Source organism: Oratosquilla oratoria, chromosome 18, assembly GCF_046742065.1.
Source record: "Oratosquilla oratoria isolate Oo_2021 chromosome 18, ASM4674206v1, whole genome shotgun sequence".
In the NCBI taxonomy this organism is placed as follows: Eukaryota; Metazoa; Arthropoda; class Malacostraca; order Stomatopoda; family Squillidae; genus Oratosquilla; species Oratosquilla oratoria.
The window spans coordinates 39,767,653-39,793,550 of record NC_134794.1 but is presented as its reverse complement, the minus strand read 5'-3'; the positions used below and the strand labels follow the sequence as shown (position 1 = coordinate 39,793,550).

The following is a 25,898-nucleotide window of genomic DNA, read 5'->3' as shown; positions in this document are numbered from 1 at the left end:
ATATAATCAAGATGACAATGCCGGCATCCTCGTGTACCCACTCGCACCTCATAAAACCTATGTAGTACCGAAGTGGTTAAAAATACCCATTTCATGATCGTGCCCTTTCTTACAGCCTCTCCTGGAGCGCCTATACATCTTATCATTCCAATCTCTCACAGAGAGTCCTGACTGGCTGAGTCATATTTGACCAGCGACACCTTCCCTATTCAGTTCATTGTTATACTTTACAGATCTCATTCTGGCCTATGCCAGATGATTTCATTCAGCCGAGATGCAGATCAAAGAATAAAGTCCAATTTCACCAAGACCCCTTCTGCTCTTTAACTAAATAAATCGAGCGAAAACCAGACGAATGTTCTTAAAGGGTGCCAGCATGTTTAAGGGATTAATTATCCCTTGTATCAATCCTTCCTGAATACTTCGCAACCTAACCAGGATCACATCTCTGGACTTTCCTAATCTATGTCTCTTCTTACTTATTTACTCCTTCACCTGGATGACTTGGCTCCACTCTTCCTCTGGCCACTGGCCGTTGGGTCTGACATTGGGTGGTGAGGCCTTCCAGTCCCACTGCTGCTGAGGCAAGAACCAACTATTTCCATAATTGGCAACAATGTAGCGCTCTGTCTGGCAAGGAACTCGCACCTTTAGGTCCAAGAATTCTGTCCAGCATAGTGTGAACAATGGAAAGATGTATCTGAAGGTAAAGAAATATTAGTTGATTTGAGATTACTGGAACCCGTGAATTTCCTTTCATATAACTATTTTTGCCAATTTGTACTGAAACAAAATTCCAAGAACATTTTGGGCTTGACTGTCTGAGCGACAAATTTGGGTAAAATCCCACAGTTTGTTTAATAACATAAATAATTGACCAATTCAGTTTAATATCTCAAATTCCGCCTCGCAGAGTACTTGGACAGTATAATAATCCTCTCATATGGCCATCTTGCATGACCACAACATACAAGTACTCATTTTTGGTCTTAACACAAATGCATGCATGAAGAAAAGGAAGACAATGAAGAAGAGGAATCTTACTTGAATTTGAGTCCTGTTCTAGCTTGTGTGCCCCCATTCCATGCTGTCCCTCCATCCGTGTAGAAGAAGAAAATGTCAAGTTTCACCTCATCTTCCTTGAAGGACAACTCAAAGCTGTCATCCACCCTACCAAAGCGGTGAGTGAGCCGCAAGCCACGTTTTTCGAACTCCTGCAACAGAATCGACAGGAATTGCTGCTCATATTATATATATATATATATCTCTTCTGTTTAACCCCTCAACATCAGGTCCTAACCTCCCACCCTAAAAAAAAAAAGGATTAGTGGCAGTCATCCTAACCTTTCAGTATTGAGTCCCGCCCTTAGATGAATACCATCATCAAACACTGGCCTTAATTAATTTATCAAATAGGTGGATGAATGGTGTTGAAAGGAGCATTGAGCAAAGAAGGGAGAAGGCAGAAGATGGGGGTGAATGGAGAATGGCTGTGTATAGGTGATACTGTGATGCAAGGAAGAAGGGCAGGGGGGGGGGGTTATGGACGGTTTATGTGTGAATGCTATTTTGATGCAGCTTGAAGGGATGGACGAGGGGGGGAGGTGCTGATTAAGTGAAGCAGCCTTGCTGTGAATGTACTGTGTCTTGCTGCATTGCTTCTAACCCAGGGCAGTGGCGGGATACAGGGATGACCTGTCACCCATGAGGAGCTAAGTTGAGAGGGAGGAAAGGATGGTGGATGGTAGTGGAATGGATGGGATGGATGGTAGTGGAATGGATGGGAGTGGGGATATACCTTTTGACTCAGCTATTTCCTTGGTAAGGGGAAAAAGACCTTGTTTATATATATACATACATACATATACCAAAGGCTTTTTCCCCCTTACATGGAAGGTAGCCAAAAAGGGAAAGGCATAAAATCATTCCCACCCATTCCATCCCTGAATACACTCCACACCCCTCCACCCTCCCTCTTATCTTAGCACCTCCCGGATGATGGGTCATCCCTGCACCTTGTCCACTGCCCTGGGTCAGAAGAAGTGTCGCAAGACACAGCACATCCACAGCAAGGCCACTTCATTAAATCGGCGACCCCCCCCTCTCCGTCCCCCATGCATAAAAGGAGAAGACAGGGAGAGATCCCTTCGGGCTGCGTCAAATTTTGTTATATATATAGATAGTATTATCATGGCCACATGATAAAGCATCTCCACATTCTACTCAAACTAATATAAAACTTTATTTAGTTGTGAGTGGAGTCTTTCTCTTAGGTTTGCTCCTTCAGTGAATATTGTGTTACCCAGTGAACAGCTGATGATGCCCAACTTCAGCCATCCCATCAATCTCTCTAGGAAGAAACAATGAGCTACTTTCTATGTTGTATTAATGTGGAACTGCTTCTATGTAACTGGTTTGTAGTAGTAAGAGGGGAGGAATCATAGTTGTCATCTTTCCTTATCTAAAAAGGTGGAGTACATATTGTCAAAGTTGATCGGGGAAGGTCTTGGAGGTAGCCATGCTTCTCTAGATGGATGGTGAAGGTGTTTGAAGGTGTTGACAAGTTCTGAATAAAAGTTCTTACTCATTGAATGATTCAGTTTAATGTCACAAACTCCCTCTATTAGGAAGCTAAAACAGTGCTCCTTACACAGGACTTTGTAGTGTGCAATTTGATGAACCATGCCCTTGGTCCAACTCACCGGCAGCAGGGTTCGAACTGCTGTCACCTTGACCTCCACCACAAATAATGACGCTCTAACCTGCTTGGCCACCAGGCATCCCGGCAGCAAGGGTAAGTTCCTCTTGCATATCTGTCTTGCAAGACCACCACTTGTTGGTCATCCATCTTTGGGAAGGTAATGACAAACTACTGACAATAACCCTGAAAACTTACTGGCACAATGGTATCCTTATAATCTTCGATAAACACACCAATATCCACATCATTTCCCCAGGAAATAATGTCACACTGACGGTAGAAACCTGGAAAGAAGAAGTAATGAAACAATAAATAAACAAATACTTCTAACTCCTAGGTGGTGCTATGAATACTCATCACCTCTTAACCTATTTAGTACGAGTCAAATTCTTGTGCCCATATGTACGATTCATCATATAAAGTCACTGCTGTATTACTCATTCTCTTTTACTCTGAGTAATAATAAACAGAAAACATGATCAAACCAGTTCACAGAATCTGGGGTAACTCAAGTACATACATCAAAGGCTTTTTTTTCCCTTATAAGGGAGGTAGAAAAAAGAAAGAAAGAGAGAGAGAGAGAGGAGGGAAAAAAAAAAAAAAAAAAAAAAAAAAAAAAAAAAAAAAAAAAAAAAAAAAAAAAAAAAAAAAAAAAAAAAAAAAAAAAAAAAAAAGGCTTACAAAACAACTCCTGCCCATTCTATCCCCATCATACTCCACTCCCCTCTACCCCCCTTCCCTCCCTTTTATCTTGGCACCTCCTGGATGACAGTTCATCCCTCCATCTCACCCACTGCCCTGGGTCAGAAGCAGTGTCACAAGACAAAAAATATATATATAATCAAGATGCCGATGCCGGCATCCTTGTGTACCCACTCACACCTCAAGACACCTATGTAGGTGACACTGTACTGAAGTGGTTAAGGTTGACTAACACCCACACTGGTGACCAAAGAGGCACTAGTCTCTGAGACCAACTCCTAACCTTAAATACACAATAAACCCTCACTACACCAAACCTTGTTACACCAAATTTCAGCTATATGGATCCTAGTGAGACCAACCAACCGTTCACCTGATATAATGAACAAAGTCAATATTATATGTGGTACAAGGTTCAGTATGGATGATGGGTACATGGAAAATCTGAATACATTTGTATGTACAGTACATAGATTCAGCTATAACGACCAAGCCTTCCCCTCAATTAGTTTTATATGTCAAGGGTTTACTGTGCTGAACCATCACCCCTTACAACAGACATCCCATTTCACCCCATCCATCCATCTCATCCTAGGTCACCCCCTCATGTTCACTCCCTCCACATCTGCCTTCCATACCTCTTTTACTAGTCTTTCTTCATTCATTCTTTCCATGTATCCAAATCATCCCAATACTCTTTCATCCACCCTATCTCCCAACCCCGTTACCACCCCTGTTCTCCTCCTCACCTCCTCATTTCTCACTTTATCCAGCCTAGTAACGCCCATCATACTTCTCAGACACCTCATCTCAAACACATTCAGACTCCTTCTCTCTTCCTCTCTTAAGTTCCATGTTTCTGCCCCATACAGTGCTGTTGGCACAATCACTCCTTCATACAATCTCCTTTTAGCCTCCATTCCCAAATGTCTATTCCTCATTACACTTTTACACTGATATTCCCCCACTCTCTCCCCTTAGAACATGTACATCCTTAACTCTTCCTATTATACTCCTATCTACCACCCTTCCATCATCCACCCTCTCCCATGTGTACTTATGCTTGACTTTCTTCCAAAACACTGTATTTGCTATCATCAACTCTCTAGACACATCTCCACCATCAACTCTCCACTACGATTCTTTCCTGGAACTCCACATTTCCCAACCACTCTGTCAATTGGTTCATTTCCTACCCTAGCATTAAGGTCTCCCAATACTACTACATTGACATTCCTCCCTAATCCCTCTATGCACTCATTAAATCTATCCAAAAAGCCTCCCTCTTCTCACTACCAGGCCCATATGCACTTACAAAAACCCACATCTCCTTTCCCAGTTTCACCTTCATCCACATCATCCTTGAAGAAACCTCCTTCCACTCCACTACACATTTACCTATCTCTTCACTTACTAGTTTAGCCACCCCTTCTCTCCCCCACCTTCTCTTTACTCCAGAGAACCTCCCAACTACACTCGCCCTTCCCTCTCAACTTAGTTTCACTCAAAGCCAACATGTCCATCTTTCTTCTCACAAACATACTACCTATCTCTTCCCTTTTACTCTCATCTGCACCACATCCACACACATTAAAACACCCAAACATTAGGGTGCTGGTTGGAAAACTCCTAGACCCTCTTATGCCTTTACTTTTTTTTTAGGAATGTCCATTGTGGAGCTACAGGGAGAAGGATGCCTGGTCCCAATCCCCATCCCATTTTTCTTGCCTCTTATGATCCAAGTGGGAATACTTGGTGGGAGCATTCTTTTTCCCCCAGCGCACGGTAGGCGAAACAAGGAAATGAAATTCAGAGAAATGGTACAGGACAGCAACAAGGGGTTGGGGGACAGCATAACGGAGGGACAGTAGCAGTATAATAAAAGTCTCATCATTTCTGTGAGCAGAGTCCTCCTCTATCACAGACAAAATGGTGTGACTCTGGTCCATAGGGGCACCCCATATAGGCATTAAAGTATCAACTGCATGCTACTTTGCTATAACAACATGCAGCCAATACCCCAGACAGGGATATATATATATATATATATATATATATATATATATATATATATATATATGATATGTATATGTACATATATATATATATATATATAATATGTACATGTACATATATATGTATATACATACATATACCAAGGCTTTTTCCCCCTTCCAAGGGAGGTAGCCAAAAAGGGAAAGGCATAAAAACACTCCCACCCATTTCATCCCTAAATATGTATATATATATATATATATATATATATGCTGCCAGGCAATTTAATTAAATTTGGGTCTCTCAGTTTACAAGGCAAACTTCATTAACCCCTTCATAGGGACAATACTGTCAAGACGCGACTGATCCACATTGAATAGAGCAAAATCCAGAGTCGCCACAACCAGTGACAATCTGGTTAAATGGGGCCTCAAGACCAACCCATCAAGTGAGTGGTACAGAGAAGCCATACAGAACATTGGCCACATCCTAAGGTCATATCCACTTTCACCTGATCTAGTGAACACTGACCTAGTCAATATTAACCAAAGAACACTTCAATGGTAGGCCATCTGGCACGATAAGCTATGATGATGATTGTGGCAATAACCTTTTGCAAATTTTCAGCTGAGGGGAAGTTGTCCTTGTACATACATACATACATATACCAAGGCTTTTTCCCCCTTACAAGGGAGGTAGCCAAAAAGGAAAAGGCATAACTTATATATATGCAAAAGCCTTGATCCCCCTTGTAAGAGGTGTGTAGTTTGGTTACAGTATATAAATATGTATGTATATATATATATATATATATATATATATATATATATTGCCTTGACACTTTGTGGCAGAAAAATATTAAAAAAAAAAAGGAATCCCTTGTCCCATCACTCCTCCCCATTTGGTTGTCTTTTGTGAAATACAAGGAAATATGGTGGTGGTGTTTGTCTTCTGCCACAGTGTGCTTGTACCTGTAAAGGGAGAAGGAGGAGAAGGAGGAGGAACAGGCAGAGGAGGGGAAGGAAAATGAAAAAGAAGAAAAATATATGTAATAATAAATAAACACCTACATTCAAATCCACAAAATTGTGCCTTCCTCTTCTGACCATATACATACCAAGACATGTGCCACTGCTGAGCCAGAAGGGGACATTCAATGAATCCAGGATGGTTTTTGCCTTAGCTAGTAACTTCCATGCCTTGTGCCTGAACCTGAAAATGATAAGCAACGAAACAGGTCAATAAACTAGATGCCAAGGTTGAGGGAGGGATGGGGCTATTTCCCTTAGCTGAAGAAAATTCCTTTCCAGCAGCCTGAACAAATATACAAGTTGTATATGGCAGTGACAGGGAAGAAAAAGAAAATAAAGAAAGAAAAAGAAAGGAGGGAAGAAATCCTCAGATGAATAAAAGTGCCTGGGGGCAACAAGACTAAATCTAAACTTAAGTCACGAGTAGAGCATCAGTAAAAAGGTTAATTACACATCAAGCTTACTAATACAACACACGCATGGGTATACATGTCAGTTTGTAGCCCCTGCACTATACTTTCTGCTTGTTGTAAAGTTATTCAAATCATCTTCGTGGAACTCCTGGCTATTGCGATCATATAATTTATTCCCATGACACCTTAGAAGCTGAGGGATCAAATTGTATCATTACACTTCAACCTGTACCTAGGATGCCCCGTCCTCAAAATCATATAGCCTATAATTTCATACCCCTTTGCTGCCACGGTGGCATTCCCTAATCTGAGCTGGATCATTTGTGGAACAAAAGCTACACAGACATTATGGTAAAGGAGTTAGTTTGAAGAGTGTTAAGTCCTTCACTAAAGAGGCATTTCCTAAAGTAAATGAAGTTATCTGGTGACTAGTCTGAATAAAACTTGTAGACACCAAGTAAGGCAATGATTCGGTTTAGCGTCACAAACTCCCCCATCAGGAAGCTAGGACAGTGCCCATTACAGAGGACTTTGTAGCGTGAAATCTAATCAACCATGCCCTTGGTCCAACTCATTGGGGGCAGGCAAAGGAGTCACGATTTATCTCTATATCAAAAGGCATCTTTCCCCTTTAAGGGGTGGTAGCTGGCCAAGGCCCATCTGTTTACATTTTTATCTTAGCTCCTTTTGAATGAAGGGACCACCCTGACTCCTCCTGCCAATGCCTGGGTCAGGAGCAATACAACAAGAACAGTACATCCACAGCAGTGCCCAACAGCTTGAGCTGATTTATCTCCATTGCTTCATTACATGGGGACCCTCAGCTCCTAATCCACTCATGAGTAATTTGAGAAAACAAGGAGAAATCACTTCAAGCTGCATCAATTTATCAAACATTCATAACCAATCTTCAGTCACACCTACAGGGTCTAACAGATAAATCCGTACAACTTCTTATCACATGTTTTAAGATTAATATCTCGGGTTATAATAAACAGAGAGTTATGAAATTTTCAGTATATTTAGAAAAGGCAATAAGAACAATGATTTCATTCAATGTAACCACCTTCAGCTGTTATGACGCTTTCAACGCGTTTACGAAACTTGGATACAGCGTTGATGATCTCAGACTTTGATAATGAACCCACAGCCTTCTTGATGTCTGTCTTCAGGGTTGTTATACTTCTGTGTGGCTCGTCACATGCCTTGGCCTCAATTCGCGCCCAAAAATAATAATCTAAAGGGTTTAGGTCTGGCGAATTTGAGGGCCACAACTCTTTGTTCCAGAACTGCACATTTGACCCTTCGAGAAGGTTGGTGGTCCTCTTCGCTGTGTGGGCTGGAGCCGAGTCTTGTTGGAAGACAAACTGGTTGCCACTAGCCTTATCTTTCATCCAGGGTATTATTTTCTCTTCTAGAACTTTGCAATAGACAACGGCATTGACTTTCTCCTTGTTGTTGAAGAAGTGAGTGAAGACGTCACCCTCAGTTGACACCACACAGAGCACCATGACACTTGCTGGTTTCTTCGTCGTTGTCTTGTGTTGAACCTCTGAGGATGAGGAGGCTATCCAGCGATCATTCCGCTTATTGAAAGTCGCATCAACCGTGAAAATCTTCTCGTCGGAAAAAAACTTGATGACTGAGCCATTCGACTTCATCCAGTTCAACAGCTTTTGGCACCTGGTCAAGCGGATTTCTTTCATTTTTCGTGTCAAAAGATGTCTTTTTCCTTGTGAGAATGAGGTTAATCCCAATTTCTTTAATGCTCTGTGAATTGTCATTGTGCTGACACCTCTCTTCTTTGCCAATGTCGATAATGGTAAGGCTGGATTTGCATTGACACTTCTCTTGAGACCAGCTAAAAAGCGAGGTGTTAGAATTCTGCCCCTTCTGGGCTTGTGAGCAGCTCGTTGGTCTTCGCCGGTCTCATCAAAACGTTTACAAACATCGTAAACAGTTTGTCTGGAGTATTTTAGCATCCTTATTATGGCGCTAGGAGTGTGACCCGCGCGACGAAGTTCGCATATGGCTGAACGTTTGGCTTGTTCCATTGCTTAATGTTTATTGCACCGGTGCTAGTATACAACTGGCTAAATTATTAGGCAAATGGAAGTATCTGGAAACAATCAGAATTGCCATATGTTACTTTTTAAGTGCTTAAAACCTCTTCAAAGTTTGTACGGATTTATCTGTTAGACCCTGTATCTCTACCTAGGGCCCCTTTTACCCCATTCATCCATCTCTCTCTTGGTCTTCCCTTCAAGTTCATTCCATCCACCTCTGCCTTTCACACTCGTTTTGCTAGTCTTTCTTCACTTTACTTATCTAAGTAATTTTTCTGAGGATTGCAAATCATGAAACATGTTTTACCAATCCCAGTGTTAATCAGCACAGCAAATCTAAATGAAAAATGATGAGGCACTAAAAAAATCTGGAGATTCAATAATAGACCACTTGGCTTACTGCTATGGCTTATTCAAACTACACAAAAATACAAAACTACAAAGTACATGTGGGTACTTCAACATCAATATGTAATCAAACCTGATGACCCAAAAGTTGAGATTACACTACACAGGTAATCAGCGAACATATGGCCTTGAAGCATTAAAAAAAGTGTCAATAGGACAAAGATCACATAAAATACCAAAACACACCCAGACATGCACACAAGTCCACATAAACATAAGATGTGTTTTCAAAACTGTTCACACAGAAACTGAAGTTACTTTAAGCTGAAGATAAGCTGCAATGTCTGTCCCTTTGTGAAGTGAGAAAGTCTCCAATCAGGAGAGAGATCAAGGATTTGTGGCCAAATTTCCAACTGTAAAAATCACTGAAACAAAATAAAATAAAATAGAACAACCAATGTTTCAGAATTTGGGGTGGTGTAGTGAATATGTAATATGCATATGAAGGGATCTGTATCTACCTAATGTTAGCATACAAGAAAGGAGCTGCACTTGTGTAGTCCTGTCTCTTTTCTTCGAGCTATCACATCCAATTTTGAAGTTGCTTATGGTCTTAGCTAGGGGCACATCATTCTCTGAGGTATTCCAGGAATTGACAACAAAAGCTGAATACTTACATAAGATGAATGCCCCCCTTAAAGATATTTCCAAGTTCAAACAGCTTTCTATGGACTCAACAAGCAAATTGTAGGTGAAATGCAACAGTATCATAGACATGATCTATGCCAGAACAAGAGCAACATATTTCTAGTATGTAACAGGGGATTATTATTCTGACCATGCATATGGAATCATTAGAGTTATCATTTAGAGGTAATCATTTACTTCATTCAGTCCTGAGATCATTCCATCTATGTTGGTATAGGCTAGTTTTAATTTCTTTCCTTCTCATCTTTGTCTGTCTGCCTTGTTTCCTTTTAGAGTTGGAGTAAAGACTTGCAGCGCAGCGATACTGAAATTATTTCAGCCCTGGGCTGGATTTGAATCCAGACTGCTGAAGTGGTGGCTGCGAACACTACCACTGCATGTGTGCATGTATATGTATTTACCTAGTTGCATCTTATGTGTGTGTGTGTGTATGTGTATTTACCTAGTTGTATCATATGGGTAGGGAGCTAAGCTCATGGTGACCTGTCTTTGTATCTTTCAGCATCAAGTTTTTTCTTAAAATTTTGAATAGTATTTGCACACACAGTTTCTTTATCTAAGTTATTCCAGGTATCCAGTACTCTGTGTGGGAAGCTATTCTTTTTTCCAATCTTCTATAGTTACCCTTTTTTAGTTTCTTTTCATGACCTCTTGTTTTTCCATGGTCATTTTTTAGTAAATCATTCCTATCAAGGATTTCCCAGTACTATTACATTGACATTTCTCCCTAAATCCTCTATGCACTCATTTAAATCTATCCAAAAGGCCTCCCTTTCATCTACACTCTTCTCACTGCCAGGCCCATATGCACTTACAAAGACCCACATCTCCTTTCCCAGTTTCACCTTCATCCACATTATCCTTGAGGAAACCTCCTTCCACTCCACTACACGTTTACCTATCTCTTCACTTACTAGAATAGCCACCCTTCCCTCCCTCACCCTCTCTTCACTCCTGATAACCTCCCACTTACACTCCCAAACTTACACTCACCCTTCCCTTTCAACTTAGTTTCACTCAAAGCCAACACATCCATCTTTCTTCTCACAAACATACTACCTATCTCTTCCCTTTTACTCTCATCTGTACCACATCCATGAACATTAAAAGACCCAAACCTTAGGGTGCTGGTTGGAAAACTTCCAGACCCTCTTATGCCTTTACTTTTTCTTTTAGGAATGTCCCCTGTGGGGCTACAAGGAGAAGGATGCCTAGTCCCAATCCCTGTCCCTTTCTTCTCGCCTCTTACGATCCAAGTGGGAATACTTGGTGGCAGTATTCTTTTCCCCCACCACAGAAAATGAATACTCAGAGAAATGGTATAGGACAGCAGCAAGGGGTTGGGGGACAGCATAACGGAGGTACAGTCGTAGTATAAAAGTGTCATCATTACTTTATGAACAGAGTTTTCCTCTATCATAGACAAAATGATGTGTGGCTCTGGTCTGTAGGGGCGCCCCATATAGACCCTAAAGTATCAACTGCATGCTACTTTGCCACAATAACAAGCAGCTAATACCCCAGACGGGGTGTATTACATTTAGGATTTTTTCCCAGTTTGCATAATGAAAGAATCTTTTCAATTTCTCAAAATTCATTTTGTTGTACGTTGGTCTTCCTATTCTATGTTTCTCCTTTTTTCTTAGGTCCTTTTGCTCTTTTAGTTTGAATTCTATTAGTATATGGCTACTCTTTCCTATTAGTATTTTGTAATCTATTCTGTCTACAATTTCAGGTTCTGACGTAAATCCAATCTCGAAGGTTCCTCACTGTTTCTAAATCTCGCATTTTCCTTTATCCACTGAGTCATTGTGTATTCAATGGTCATATTGAGTAGTATGCTGCCCCATATATCCTTTCCACCTCTCACTGTCATTTCTTCCCAACATATTTCTTTTGAGTTAAAATCACCAGTAATTACTGTATTTCCTCCTTCTTTCAGTATATAAGTTAGTTCATGTTTAGTATCCTCCAACAATTTGGAATGATTGTGTTCTGTCCAGGACTGTGTTTTCGGGGGCACATACACTACTACAAATTTTCTACTTTTTCATGTGGTTGTTTTCTACTTTTTCATAATTGATTCTATATTGTTTTATTTCTTCTTTTACCTTTGTCACATTTAAGTTTTTCCTGGTCAGAAATAGTACTCCCCCTCATTGTTTTTCCTTTCTATTCTTCATCCAGCATTTGTATAATCCTTGTTCCACAGTGTCAGGTGGTAGATTACCTTTTAGTTTGGTTTCTCCTGTTCCCATTATGTCTGGTTTTTCTGATGCCAGGTAATCATTTACTTCATTCAGTCCTGAGATCATTCTATCTGTTGGTATAGGCTAGTTTTAATTTTTTTCCTTCTCATCTTTTTCTATCTGCTTTGTTTCCTTTTTCGTGATATAACATTTTCTCAGCCTCAGGTCCACCACTTTCCAAAAAAAATTATCCTTCTTTTCAGTCTCATTTCTTTTTTCATTTTTTCATTCATTTAATTTCTAAGCTCCTTTTCTTTTTCTTCATCACTCATTTCTTTCTTTATCCATACATTCTTGTGATTTTCACTGTTTGCTAGTTTTGCTGTTCTGGAGAGTACTTCCTCTGCTATCATTTGTGACCTAAGTTTTACTTTTAGTGGCCTATATTATTTTTCTTTTGAGTATCTACCTATTCTATGTTTCCTCGATTTCTTTATCCAAAGTTTGATTCTCCTCTTGAATCTCCTTCAGAATTTCTTTAGCAATTTCCTTTTCCTCTCTTTCTCTCTGATACCTAGGAACATTATGCTTTACTTTAATACCATAGATCACAATGCATCTTTTTTTGTCTGCTGTATCCCTAACCAAATTTCCTCTCTTTAATCACTTGGATTACCATTTCCTTTGCATTCTCTTTAACTTGTTGTTCTACCATTTCCCCAAAAGATGATTTTTGACTTTCCTGTTACACCTTCCACTGTTTCTTTATTTCTTGGAAATCGTTTTCTTTAATCTTTTTTTCCACTTTCTCAGTCATTGCCTGTATTTGATCCTTCATTTCTTTCTTTAATGCCTCATTCCTATTCATATCTTCATTTTTCAATTTTATATTTTCTCCCTTTATCCTATTCAGTTCCATTTTTAATTCATCTATTTCCCTATTGTTTTCTTCATTGGCTTTTCTTAATATGGTTACTTCTTTGTGTATACTTTTGCATTCACTTTTCAATTCAATTATTTCATCTAACAACCGATTTATTTCTCTATTTCTTACAATATTTTTAAACCTGGGTTCTCTATTTGTGTCTATCCCTCTATACATAATGCTATTGTCTCTGTTGAACCCTGAGAAGACATTTCTTTCAAACCTTTGGTATGTTTTTGGGGTTTCATTTAGACACATTTTTTTTTTTCAATTACACCAAATGGGGACTCAATGGTACTTACATCTAGACAGCTCTCTGCAGTTTCCTTTTCCCTAAATCCTTCAATTATTTCATGCATTGTTGGCACTGATCTTGCAAATGGAATAGCTGTATGAAGATACAAAGACTACATTTTCGGTCACATTAACTACGATACTCCCTTCCCATATGTAAACAACCAGGCAGTGCTTGGTTGGTTCCAAAATCGTCGTTGGCAACTCGCTAAACAATGGTTCGGAGTGTATTTTGGGACGTCCTTCCTAGATCTTGTGTGTGCGTGTGTGTGTATTTACCTAGTTGTATCTTACAGGAGGGGAGCTACACTCATGGTGTCCCAACATTATCACACAGTGTCTAGTTTGCTCTTATATTTGTGTATGGTTTTTGCACACACTTTTTTTTTTTTGTCCAGTTTGTTCCAAGTGTCCGCCACTGTGTGGAAAACTGTTTTTCTTCAGATCTCTTCTATAAATATCCTTTTTGAGCTTCTTTCCATGTCATCTTGTTTCTCTTGTCCCAATTCAATAAGTCCTCTCTATCAAGTTGTGCCTTTCATGATTCTATAGATGGTCAGTAGGTTGCCTCTCTTTTCTTTGTTCCAAAGTTGATATCTTCAATTTAGCAAGTCTCTCTTCATATGACAAGTTTGAAAGTGGTGGGGCCATTTTTGTGGTTGCTCTCTGGATTCTTTCAATTTTCTTTATGTTTTCTTTGGTACTGGGTGACCATAATGTTGCAGCATACTCCAGTCTAGGCCTTTTTAATGTGACTAATATCTTTTTAATAATTTCTTCATCAAAATAGGTGAATGCCACTTTTATTGATCTTAGCAAGTTATAGGATTCTCTGAGAATTTTGTTATTTGTTTATCAGAGAGCAAGTCATTTGGGATAATTACTCCCAGGTCTTTTTCAGATCCCACTTTCTTTAACTCTTTAATTCCAATTGTATATTGTCCTGATATTCTTTTTTTACTTTTTCCGAACTCCATTATGCTACATTTTTTTAATGTTGAAGTCCATTTCCCACTTCCAAACCTTGTTCAGGTCTCTCTGTAGTGATTTGAAGTCCATTTCGGTCTTCACTTTCCTCAACAATTTAGCATCATCTGCAAAGAAGCTCATGTAACATTCCACATCATCATCCATGTACATACATATACCAAGGCTTTTTCCCCCCTTACCAGGGGGGTAGCCAAAAAGGACAAGACACAAAAACATTCCCACCCATTTCATCCCCGAAAACACTCCACATCCCTCCACCCTCCCTCCTATCTTAGCACCTCCTAGATGACGGGTCATCCCTGCATCCATGTCATTCACATAAATAGTGAACATTATTGGAACCAATACAGATCCTTATGGGACTCCACTAATCACCTCCTTCCAACTTGAATACTTTTCTCTGAGCACTACTCTCATTTTTCTACCATGCAGGAAATCATCCATCCAGTTTAGTAGGTTGCCTTGTATCCCTCCTATGTTTTCCATTTTTTTTTTTTTTGTGTGGTACTTTGTCAAAGGTTTTTTGTAAGTCTAGGAAAGCACAATCAGCCCATCCATCCCTTTCTTGTATTATATCTATTAGTCTCGAGTAAAAACAGATTAAATTTGTAACACATGATCTTCCCTGTCTGAATCCAAATTGTCTTGATTTCATTATATTTTCTTCCAGATGTTTTACCCATTTATTCTTGATAATTTTCTCTCAAATTTGGCTACAGTGCTTTTTTGGGAGACCAGTCTTAAATTAGTTGGTTCTTCCTTGTTTCCTCCTTCATATATTGATACAATGTTGGCATTTTTCCAGTCCTTTGGTATTTTTCCTTCTTTGAGTGAGCAACTTATTATGTTGTATATTTTGTCCATTAGTTCTTCTATGCATTCTTTTAGTATCCAGTTTGCAATTCCATCCAGGCCATACGATTTCCTAATATCAAAGTTTGTTAATTGCTCCATTATTTCTTTTTGTGTTATTATTACTTCTCTCATGGGGGGGGGGAGATCGCACTTCACTTCCTTCGTCCGAATGCTGTACTTTTTCTCTAGCGAAAACCAACTTGAAGTAATTGTTCATGACTTTGGCCATTTCTAGATCTTGTGTGTATTTTGTATTTCCTTGGTGTAGTGTTACCATTTCCTGTTTATTTCTAAGTTTACCATTCACATATCTATAGAATAGTTTGGGTTGATCTTTACATTTTTTAATGATGTTCTATAGAATAGTTTGGGTTGATCTTTACATTTTTCAATGGTCTTTTTTATAGTTTCTTTTTTCCTCTCTGTGCATTTTTACATATTCTTCTTACTTCAGCTCCCAGTAGTAGGCGTTATGCCTGTCAGTGGTCCCAGCATGTTCCTCCATCTGGCTCTATCATGGAAGGCCCCTTCCTCCCTCAGAGTTTCGATGTTGGGCAAGTCATGTCTGCTGAGGGCTTCTTCAACATTTTCTTTCCATCTCTTTCTCGGTCTTCCTCTTGGCCTTCTTCCATCCGGCATCCACTCCCAGCATTCCCTTGCAATTCTTTCTCCATCCATTCTTTCTAAATGTCCTAACCATTTTAACTGGGCAGCATCTATTTTGCTTAGCATGGAACAGATGCCAATGCTTTTCCTTATGTCTTCATTTTTTAATTTATCTCTCCTCGTCTTTCCAACTATGGCTCTTAATGGTCTCATTTCTGCTGCCTGAATCCTGCTTATGTCTACTTTTGTCATTACCCAACTTTCTGAGCTGTATGTTAGGGTAGGAGACAAGACAGTATTGAAAATAATCCTTTTCACTTCTATTGGTACATGTTTTTCTTTTATTATTGGCCAGAGAGCTCTAACATTTGCACTAAATTTATTTATTCTTTCTGAAATATCTCTCTTATTTCCACCCTCCTTAGTGACTACACTTCCAAGATATTTGAAGATGTTTGTATTTTTTACCATCTTATTTCCTATGGTGATGCTAAACTCGTGTTCCTCTCTTCTGCTAACGGTCAGTATCTCTGTCTTTTCTACATTCATTTTCATGCCTTTCCTTATAAAGCACTCATTCCACCTTTTTATGTCTTCTTCGATCTCTTCCCTATCTGTGCTTCATTCAGCTGTATCATCTGCATAAGCCATTATTCTGTTCTTATAGTTTTCTTCTTTACTTTCTTTAAAATCCTCTATTACAGTTTCCATATATGCTATAAAAAGCAGAGGGGATAACACACTTCCTTGTTTAACCCCTGTTTCTACAGGGAACCACTTTTCTGCCCCCTTTGATGTTCTAACACTGCATACACAGGGGTAATACAAACTTTTTATAGCTTTCTTTAGATGTCCCTTGATACCATACCTCTCCTCTATACATCTCCATACCTTTTCGCGAGGTATTGAATCAAAAGCTTTCTGTAAATCAATGAAAGCGATGTATAGGCTTTGGTTATATTCCCATGCCTTCTCTATTACCATCCTTAGTCCAAAAGTTAAGTCCGTTACTGATCTATTACTTCTATAACCATGCTGCTCTTCTCCTAATGAAGGTTCTACTAGGTCTCTTACTCTTCTCTCAATTATTCTCTCGTATAGCTTTGTGATGTGGGGTATTAGGGAAATCCCTCTATAGTTGTTACAATTTCCAGCATCACCCTTACCTTTGAAAATTGGGACTATTAGGGTTTTACCTCACTCTCCTGGTATTGCTCCTTCTCTATAAATTTTATGAGTTCTAGTATATTTTGCTGTACTACATTTCCTCCTTTTATTAGCTCTATTGATATTTCATCTACTCCTGGTGTTTTGGAATTCTTCATTTCTCTCAATGCCCATTCAATTTCTTTTTGTGTGATTTCATCATGTTCTTCTCCATCTAAATCTTCCTCCGCCTCTTGCCATTGTTCCTCATTTCCTGCATTTAGGAGCTCCTGGAAGTATTCTGTCCATCTGTTGTCTATCTCATCCTGATCTGTAAGAACATTCCCCTCTAGGTCTTTAATGTTATATTGTTTTGCCTTGCTTTTTCTATATGACTTTGCTATACCATATAGTAACTTTTTTCCTTTCTGCAAATCCTCTGTCAATCTCTCTCCCAGTTCTTTCCATGTCTCTGTCTTTGCTCGATATTTTGCAAGATTTGTTTCTTTCCTTGCCAGTACATATTCTGCTCGGCTCTCAGGTGTTCGTCTCCTTAGCCACTTTCTATATTTTATATATATTTGCCATTTTCCAGGTTTTTTATATTTTCTCCATCTTTTCCAAGCTTTGTCTCTTCTATCTTTTGCCTCACTGCATCTTCTGTTGAACCAGCATTTAACATACACCCTCTCTTGTTTCTGTCTTGGTACGTACCTATTCACTCCTTCATTGTATATATTTCCATCAAGATCACCCATTTCTCTTCCACTTTTTTCTCTTCAATGTAGAATTTTCCCCAATTAGCATTTTGAAAGAATTTCTTAAGTTTTCCAAAGTCTATTTTGTTGTACATCAATCTTCCTTTTCTGTACTTTTCATTTCCCTCCATATACATTTCTTCCTTTAGTTCAGCCTCTATTATTATGTGTCACTTTTTCCAAATGGTGTCTTGTATTCAATTTTATCTACAATTTCAGGTTCTGTTGTAAATACCAAATACAGTCTCGACAGTTCATCATTACTTCTGTATCTGATATTTTTATTGACCCATTGTGTCACTGTATGTTCCATGGTCATGTCCAGTAATACATTTCCCCATAGATCCTCTCTGCCCTTCACTGTCATCTCCTCCCAAGAGATTTCTTTGCAGTTAAAATCCCCCATAAGTACCTGGTTACCTCCATCCTTTAGTATCTCGTTTAATGAATACCTTGTATCTTCTAACATTTTTGAATGCTCATTCTCCTTCCAAGAACCCGTTTTTGGGGGCATATACATATGGGGCCACCAAACTCCTATAAATGCTTAGGGCCTCTAAGGGTTTTAATCTAGCCCTGAGTTGGGGATAAACTAGCTCTGGCAACATGGAGGAGTCAGTACATAAACTTGGGTACAGCCTCATATAGTTTGGCTTCTGGATTTTCTGTGCTACAATTAGATACAGTGCCTCTCCCACTACATGACATACCACCTACTAACACACATCAGAAAGACCCTAGAAATACAATGCCTGAGACATCTCACCAACCCCAGCCAATCATATCAACAAGAACAGTCCTCACAAACAGGACCTCTAGCTAGCCTGAAGCCTAAACAGGATTTTTGGTTGTCCTCCACCACTTACAACATCTATATAAGTGAAACTAAATTAAGTAGAACAGCCAGAGTTCACCCAAGTAGACTCCACTATGCCTACAATACAACACTGAAGACATACCAACATAGGTTAGTTAACACAGCAGATGACACGTCCATGGCCAGCCTACTTCACAATCAAGCATGTATTTACAGGTTTCAGTACTGGTAATATACAAACATGACCACAACATATATAGGGTGGAGGGCATCTGGCAGGAGCTCAAGAGGGTGATCAGTTTCCTCCATAACTCAAGAAATAATGAGGTTTGTCTGGGTGGATATATTGAACATTTTAGTGCAAGGGTTGGGTGTGTCTGTAGTACGAAAAATGTTGGACTGATTTTGTGTGTGTATTATCTGAATAAGACATTAGGCAAGCCTAACTGGGTACATACATATGTATGAAGCCGTACTACCAGTGCCCACTTCTTATATCTATCTCAGCATATGAATGTGGGTCTCTCACAGTATGGCCGGGAAGAAACAAGGGATTATTTTTGTAATGTTTAAACAAGAAGGAGAAAAATGGGTGAGGATGTTTTCTCTCCCATACCTAGCCACCTAATTTTATGGATAACAGCACATCAAGAAAGTGGGAGAGGGAGAAAAAAATAAAAGAACATAAAAAAGAAACGAAACAACAGAACAAAACAATATTTACATGAAATTTACACCCTGTCTTTACAGCTCCTCACCACAGGTATCAGGTTTCTAAATCATAAAGGTTCACTCACCGTACTGCCTCAGGACTTTCGTCCTTTGGGAATCTGAGGTAGAAGAAGGCCGCCCTGGTCTCGTTGCAAGGCAGGAAGTGGGAGTTCTCCAAGTCCTTTGTGAAGGCATGAATATCAGAGGGCACGTGTAATGTGATTCCGTCAATGCTGGCCTCTTCTATCTTAAACCTGGAAGCCCAAGGAGGGTTTATAACCACCAATAGGAAAGTGAATATTTACAGAACACTTAAAACATTTCCCAATAAAAGGATATATGACACTGTGCAAGTGAACTTCTTAAGAGTTAAAATTATTTAATGGAATCTTAATAATAATAACTATAGCCTATAGTATCACCGACTGAAAACCTTAAGCCATTGTAGCAAGTCCTTAGACCCTCCCACTGATCTCTCTGGGAATAATCTGACTATTGTCTGTGTTGTATTAATGTTCTATGGGCACTTCTCATAATCTGTTTGTGAACAAGATGATACTGAGAATGACAACTATAAAAAGGAAATGTCACAAAACAGTATGACAGGATGGGTGAGTACAATCAGTCTTCCCCTGAACACTACCACTAAGGAACTTGTTCTGTAACACACCTCTCATAAGCACGTTCAAACTTGACGTTTGTCCATGCATTCTTGGTAATGTACTGCTTCACCCGTGCAACACTGTGGGTTGGACCTTTCAAGGCATATTGCCGCCAGTAACCTAAAAATAAATTTGTGATTTAGTTTGACTTAATCTTGTACTCCTCACTTAGCTTGCACTAAATCTACTACCTGTTTTCTTACTATACAAGGACCAAGGATAGGAGCCTGCATGTCATGGGCCTGTGAGAATGGTGCTGAAGAGAACCATCTCTCTGCCCCTCACCTTCAAGCCCCATTAAACCTGAGGGCCAAGCACTCAGCTTCCAGACCAGGCCTAAAGATCTTTAGCTTCAACTATCTTGTCTTGAGAAACCTAAACTTTAATGAGCTACATACAACTGTCCCTACACGTTACTACATATCTAAAGGATGTCAATAAAACTTTCCACAGAGACGCATTAAGTCCTGAAAGAGGGTATAGCCCAATCTGAAACCATAATCGTATTCAAAACTAAGTATGAGAGAGGAAAAGAAACGGGATCCTATGAGTGCAGCTTTTTCTGTATATCACAATTAGGGAAACAATTATGTAAGTACAAGGTATGATTTACCAGCAGGGGCTTGGTGCAAAACGGTGAGATGAAGAGGCGATCCCTTGCCAAAGAGGAAGATGTGTGCCAAACGGCCATCGGGGGTTTGGAACGAGCTCACCGTAAAACCCAACTCCTCTAGCCGCTGCACAAAATCTGGCTGTTAACATGAATGGCTTGCATTATAATAATACGAAGAACTAATGTGAAGAAGACATGTTTATCTAATTAACCCCTTACCTGGCAACTTTTTTTTGAGGAAACGTTTCATTTTAAGACTTTTTTTTTTATTATTGTTTCTTTGTATAGTATTTTTCATGCTGATTATGGAAATAATTGTTATTTTTATCTATTACCGATAGTTTACTTAGCACTAGTATAGCCAAAAATTTATGCAGACTTGACGAGCACTTCAACGAATACATAACATTGCAATAATATCTGCCATCTCTTACTTACATTCCCTGCAAGCTGTGCATAAGTGACTGCAAATGGCAGTGGACCAACAACATGGCAAAGGAATATGCAGGCATTGGGTACCACCAAGTGGCGGTTCTGCTTCCAACCCTGAAGAATGACAGAGTCGAAAAGTATGGGTTCCACCCCCTTCTCCGAACTCGCCCGTTTCAGGATCCTCACATCATCGAGATGAACAGAACGTTGGAAGGGAGTGGATGGGTTAGAGAGCTTGACGTAGAAGTAGAGCTGGTCCAGGATGATGACTAAGGAGATAATCCCCAGCACCAGCAACAGACTCTTTCGAGATACTCGCAGCATCTTTCATCCAGTTCTGTTGATAATAGAAGGAACATGTTCACACTATTCCCAATTGTGTATGACATCTTATGCTTTGACTTGGCAATTGATGTATATAGCTATATTATATAATAACAGTGTGTTCCATTACTGTAAATCTTAGTTCAATTTCGTGATTACTTCATATCAACAACATACGAGTAAAATCTAATTGTATTTAGTTGGACAATGACCGATCCTACTCATGTGAGGACAGCTGTAAGGTGACCATTGCTATAAACATAACACACTTGTTATCTATGCTTTTGTACAACACATGAGCATCTTTATTTCATACTTGTGAAATACAACGAGAACTTATTACATTATGATAAGAAGTGTAATGAATTATAGAGTATTGTGCAATATTATTATCTACAACAATTTCCAGTACCTCCAATAAACTTTAGCAACTACTTACACTGAAACTGCTCTATTATTTTAATTGTACAGCTATGTCTTATTACAAAAAAAAAAAAAAAAAAAAAAAATGCTAGGTGGCAGTTCATTATATAGAGGTCAAAGTTAGGTTAGGTTAGGTTTGAGTTTTGACAATTACTGGCTAGAATTTCCATTTTTTCTACTTGAGCAGATACTAACCTTACATGCTTGCCAGCCAGCTTGGCCCATCATCAACTCTGGCCATTGCCAACTTGGCCCATCAGCTGCTCGAGATGCCATCTTTGTTTCGATAGATGCAAAGGTCCAAGAAATTAAAGTATGATAAATTTGTCTACTCTGACCTCACCTAACTGTGGTGTGCTGACTTGGTCGAGTAGACAGGCCAAGATGGCAATGGGCCAAGTTGACCCTACACCCCTAACATGACCCTTAGCCAGGTCAGTGTTGACTGAAAAATGAAATGTCTTTTTTTTTTGTTTCTAGCAAATGTTAATGTCCTGCTGGAAAATGTCACAGCATAATTAAGTGCTACCATAGTCTATAATTCAGAATGAATTGTACACTAAAATCCAGTCAGACAGTTCAAGAAAAAGAAGACCTATCATCTATCATAAATGGTAGATGTACTTTATATTGCCCATGAAAAAAACCCACCATAAAGTGAAAACTGCTTATTGTCTAAAGTCACCGTACGGTGAAAATAAATGTCCGTTATTTGCTTGCACAATACCACAGAAGAATCTACAGTTCAAATATTTCTATCCATGTACTGTATTGTCTATTGGGAAATATAACTCTTCAGTTTACGTTCTAATGTTACTTAATAGACAATGTTTTCAAACGAAAATCCATTACCAAGTTGAGTTTATAAACTGTCCAACACAATTCCTGACCAAGACAATATTACTATGACACATCAATGAAACAGACTTAAAAAATCCTTACCTCTTACTTCTTAATCGCTAAAGAAGACTTTTATACACATATAGTTATATTGAATAATATTAAGTTAGTGTATGGTATTTGTACGTAGCTGAGATTTTTCTTTCATGGGTCCTGATTTCCATTTACTGGATGTTATGCACTGCTCACAACTTTAAACGGCAGTATATATTTGACACGCAGGCGGTCATATGCCGCTCCCGAAAATATTCTTTTCTTTTTCCATCTTTCTGTTTTGACATCTAATGTTTCGTCTGAAAAGATCAAGGTGCTTAATTTAATTAACACTCCCAGTTCTTTGAAAACGTTTTCCTGTTCTTATTACTTTTAGTCTTCTCATTATGCTTTTGCCCGTTCTGAAGTGACATGAATGTAAACACTATAATCAATGATGAACATGATTTTTGCATTTAATAATTCACATGAAACAACATTGATTTACATTATTAAATCTTATGTTGGTTGTTAACCAGAATTGCAAAAATATTTTTCTTCAACGTTTTTCTTCGTTTTAGATAATTAGTTTACTTGTTATATTGAGAAATTGCCAGTGCAAATTTGAAATTTTGTTTTTTACAAGACTTTATTTATCACAATTATAATATTGTTCAAATGTTATCTATATGCATAAGAAATGCCACAGTCACCTAATTTAAATTTCATTAATGAAAATAAAAGTTGTGTAATATATACACCATAAGTAAGAAGTTTTAAAATATGAGGTTACTACAGTGATATAAACATTTATAGACGATAATGCGAATCTAAAACCACGGTCAAAATGCCGAACGCGTCGCTCTAGAGAAGGGGGTGTAAGTGGGTAGCGATGGGCGAAATTATTTTCCAATAATAGGATATTGCCGTCGTTATCATGAAGCTGCTTACAAACACTTGTTTCTTAGTCGTGTTTGGTGTTCCATTTATATCAAACAAGTGATGCCCCCTACTTGAGATATTCAGCGGGAAATCCAAAATTAATGCAGCATGATCGGTAGGGCCTAAGATAGTCATGACAGGACAGATAATCTGATAAAAAGTAATACATTGTGATTTTTATAACTTGTACCATTGTAAGGTGGGGCATAGGAGCGCAAATTATAAATGCAACGAATGTGAAAAACAACAACATGCGAATCTTAATCAACCTTGCATATTTCTTGAAGGGGTCAATCAGATTTACATATCTCAACATAACAAGCTTCTTAAAAAGATAATAATAATAATAATAATAATAATAATAATAATAATAATAATAATAATAATAATAATAATAATAATAATAATAATAATAATAATAATAATAATAATAATAATAATAATAATAATAATAATAAAAATAATAATAATAATAATAATAATAATAATAATAATAAGAATAATAATAATAATAATAATAATAATAATAATAATAATAATAATAATAATAATAATAATAATAATAATAATAATAATAATAATAATAATAATAATAATAATAATAATAATAATGATAATAATAATAATAATAATAATAATAATAATAATAATAATAATAATGATAATAATAATAATAATAATAATAATAATAATAATAATAATAATAATAACAATAATAATAATAATAATAGTAATAATAATAATAATAATAATAATAATAATAATAATGAATAATAATAATAATAATAATAATAAATAATAATAATAATAATAATTAATAATAATAATAATAATAATAATAATAATAATAATAATAATAATAATAATAATAATAATAATAATAATAATAATAATAATAATAATAATAATAATAATAATAATAATAATAATAATAATAATAATAATAATAATAATAATAATAACAATAATAATAATAATAATGATTAAAATAATTATAATGATAATGATAATAATGATAGTAGATAGACTTTATTTGGCAATGAATCAATGTACATGAAGTGCAAATAATGACAAGAACACATAGTTCGAAATAATAAATGCAAATTGCAATAATAATAATGATTTAGATTTGGAGGGCGGAATAATGTTACAAATATTCGTGATTTCAGTTTATTTAAGCCAAAAACTATGGTAAATGTCTCGAAAATGACAAGAATCGATGGAATAATTTTTTCAAAACGACTTTGTGAATAGCGCTAACACATATACTTACCTTACCTTACCGTCGTGCCATATCCTCTTGGACTTCGGCAACCATGGAGCGCCACCGTTCACGGTCCCTAGTTACTTGTAACATCTGTTTTGAGTTGTTTTCCGTCGCCCTCATCAGCCCGTCCATATACTTCTCCCTCTGTTTTCCTCTTGCTCTCCTTCCCTCCACCATTCCCGTCATCACCACCTCTTCCAACCCTTCCTTCCTCATTATATGTCCTAAGAATCGCAACTGTCTTTTCCTTATTGTTGTCATCAATTCCCTATCTGTCTCCATTCTCTCTCATATACTCTCAACACATATGCTAGTAGACTGTATAGTGACGCGCCGCTGGCCAAACCCAGACTGTGCGTCACAATATAGAATAATAATAATAATTGGTTATATGTAAGTGAGAAGGTGTGGGAGGAAGGGGTGAGGTGAAGGTAAAGTTTAGAAAGTGAAGGAAGTAGGAGTGTGATAGTGTGGGGCGGACCCACTTGCATGGTATTTTTGTATAATTTTGGTCATCCTATCTATGCTCTAAATCATTATTCCCTAGCTAGCTAATCATATTATATTTTTGAAGGAAGGGAGGACTCGTTTTTCCGTTATCCATTGTTGGTATTTCTTTAGGTTTTAATTATATTTTAGTTCAATATGTTGTTGTTAATTTAGTATAATCTGTTACGAATCCTTCCTTCGTTATGCACATATTATAATAAATATTTACAAGTGTTGGGAGCAGGTGTGACAGTGGAGTGGCTTTGTGCCATGAATATTAACTTGAGTTTTGATATTAACTTATATTAAAGTAGGCAATAGCGTATGTCAGACCTGCTTCCAGTTAATATATATATATATATATATATATATATATATATATATATATATATATATATATATATATATATTTTTTTTTTTTTTTGGGGGGGGGAGGTTACGTTTGTTAGTATTTGGCTAATGTGCCGTGTGAATTCTATTACTATTATGATGTTTTAGGTATTACACACATATCCTGTGGATATGTGTGTTTGTATGGGACAATGTGCCTTATGTATTATTTATTTTTATATTACTTTATATCTTATATACGTAACCTTCCTTTTTTTTTTATTAGCT

The 25,898-nt window shown here is 37.7% G+C and overlaps 1 protein-coding gene across 1 annotated transcript; it reads right to left on the bottom strand.

The window, feature by feature from the left end:
- On the bottom strand, nucleotides 1-23,032 carry LOC143035164 (ribitol-5-phosphate transferase FKTN-like). The gene is made up of 9 exons (XM_076201806.1): nucleotides 22,652-23,032; nucleotides 20,969-21,299; nucleotides 20,531-20,669; nucleotides 19,926-20,037; nucleotides 19,342-19,509; nucleotides 6,516-6,610; nucleotides 2,897-2,985; nucleotides 1,045-1,214; nucleotides 1-700 (listed from the first exon to the last, which is right to left on the bottom strand). The coding sequence occupies exons 2-9, from the start codon at nucleotides 21,284-21,286 to the stop codon at nucleotides 484-486; spliced, it is 1,308 nt and encodes a 435-aa protein (XP_076057921.1). The 5' UTR covers nucleotides 21,287-21,299; nucleotides 22,652-23,032; the 3' UTR covers nucleotides 1-483.
- Nucleotides 23,033-25,898: the final 2,866 nt, after the last annotated feature.

Bases quoted from the DNA above. Each gene is read 5' to 3' on its own strand.
- LOC143035164 (XM_076201806.1), bottom strand. From the start codon at position 21,286: ATGCTGCGAGTATCTCGAAAGAGTCTGTTGCTGGTGCTGGGGATTATC. The intron at 2,986-6,515 runs GTATGTATATGG...TCTTCTTTCCAG, and splicing joins CAGCAGTGGCACATGTCTTG to GTTTCTACCGTCAGTGTGAC. The intron at 1,215-2,896 runs GTAAGTTTTCAG...ATTCTGTTGCAG, and splicing joins ATAAGGATACCATTGTGCCA to GAGTTCGAAAAACGTGGCTT.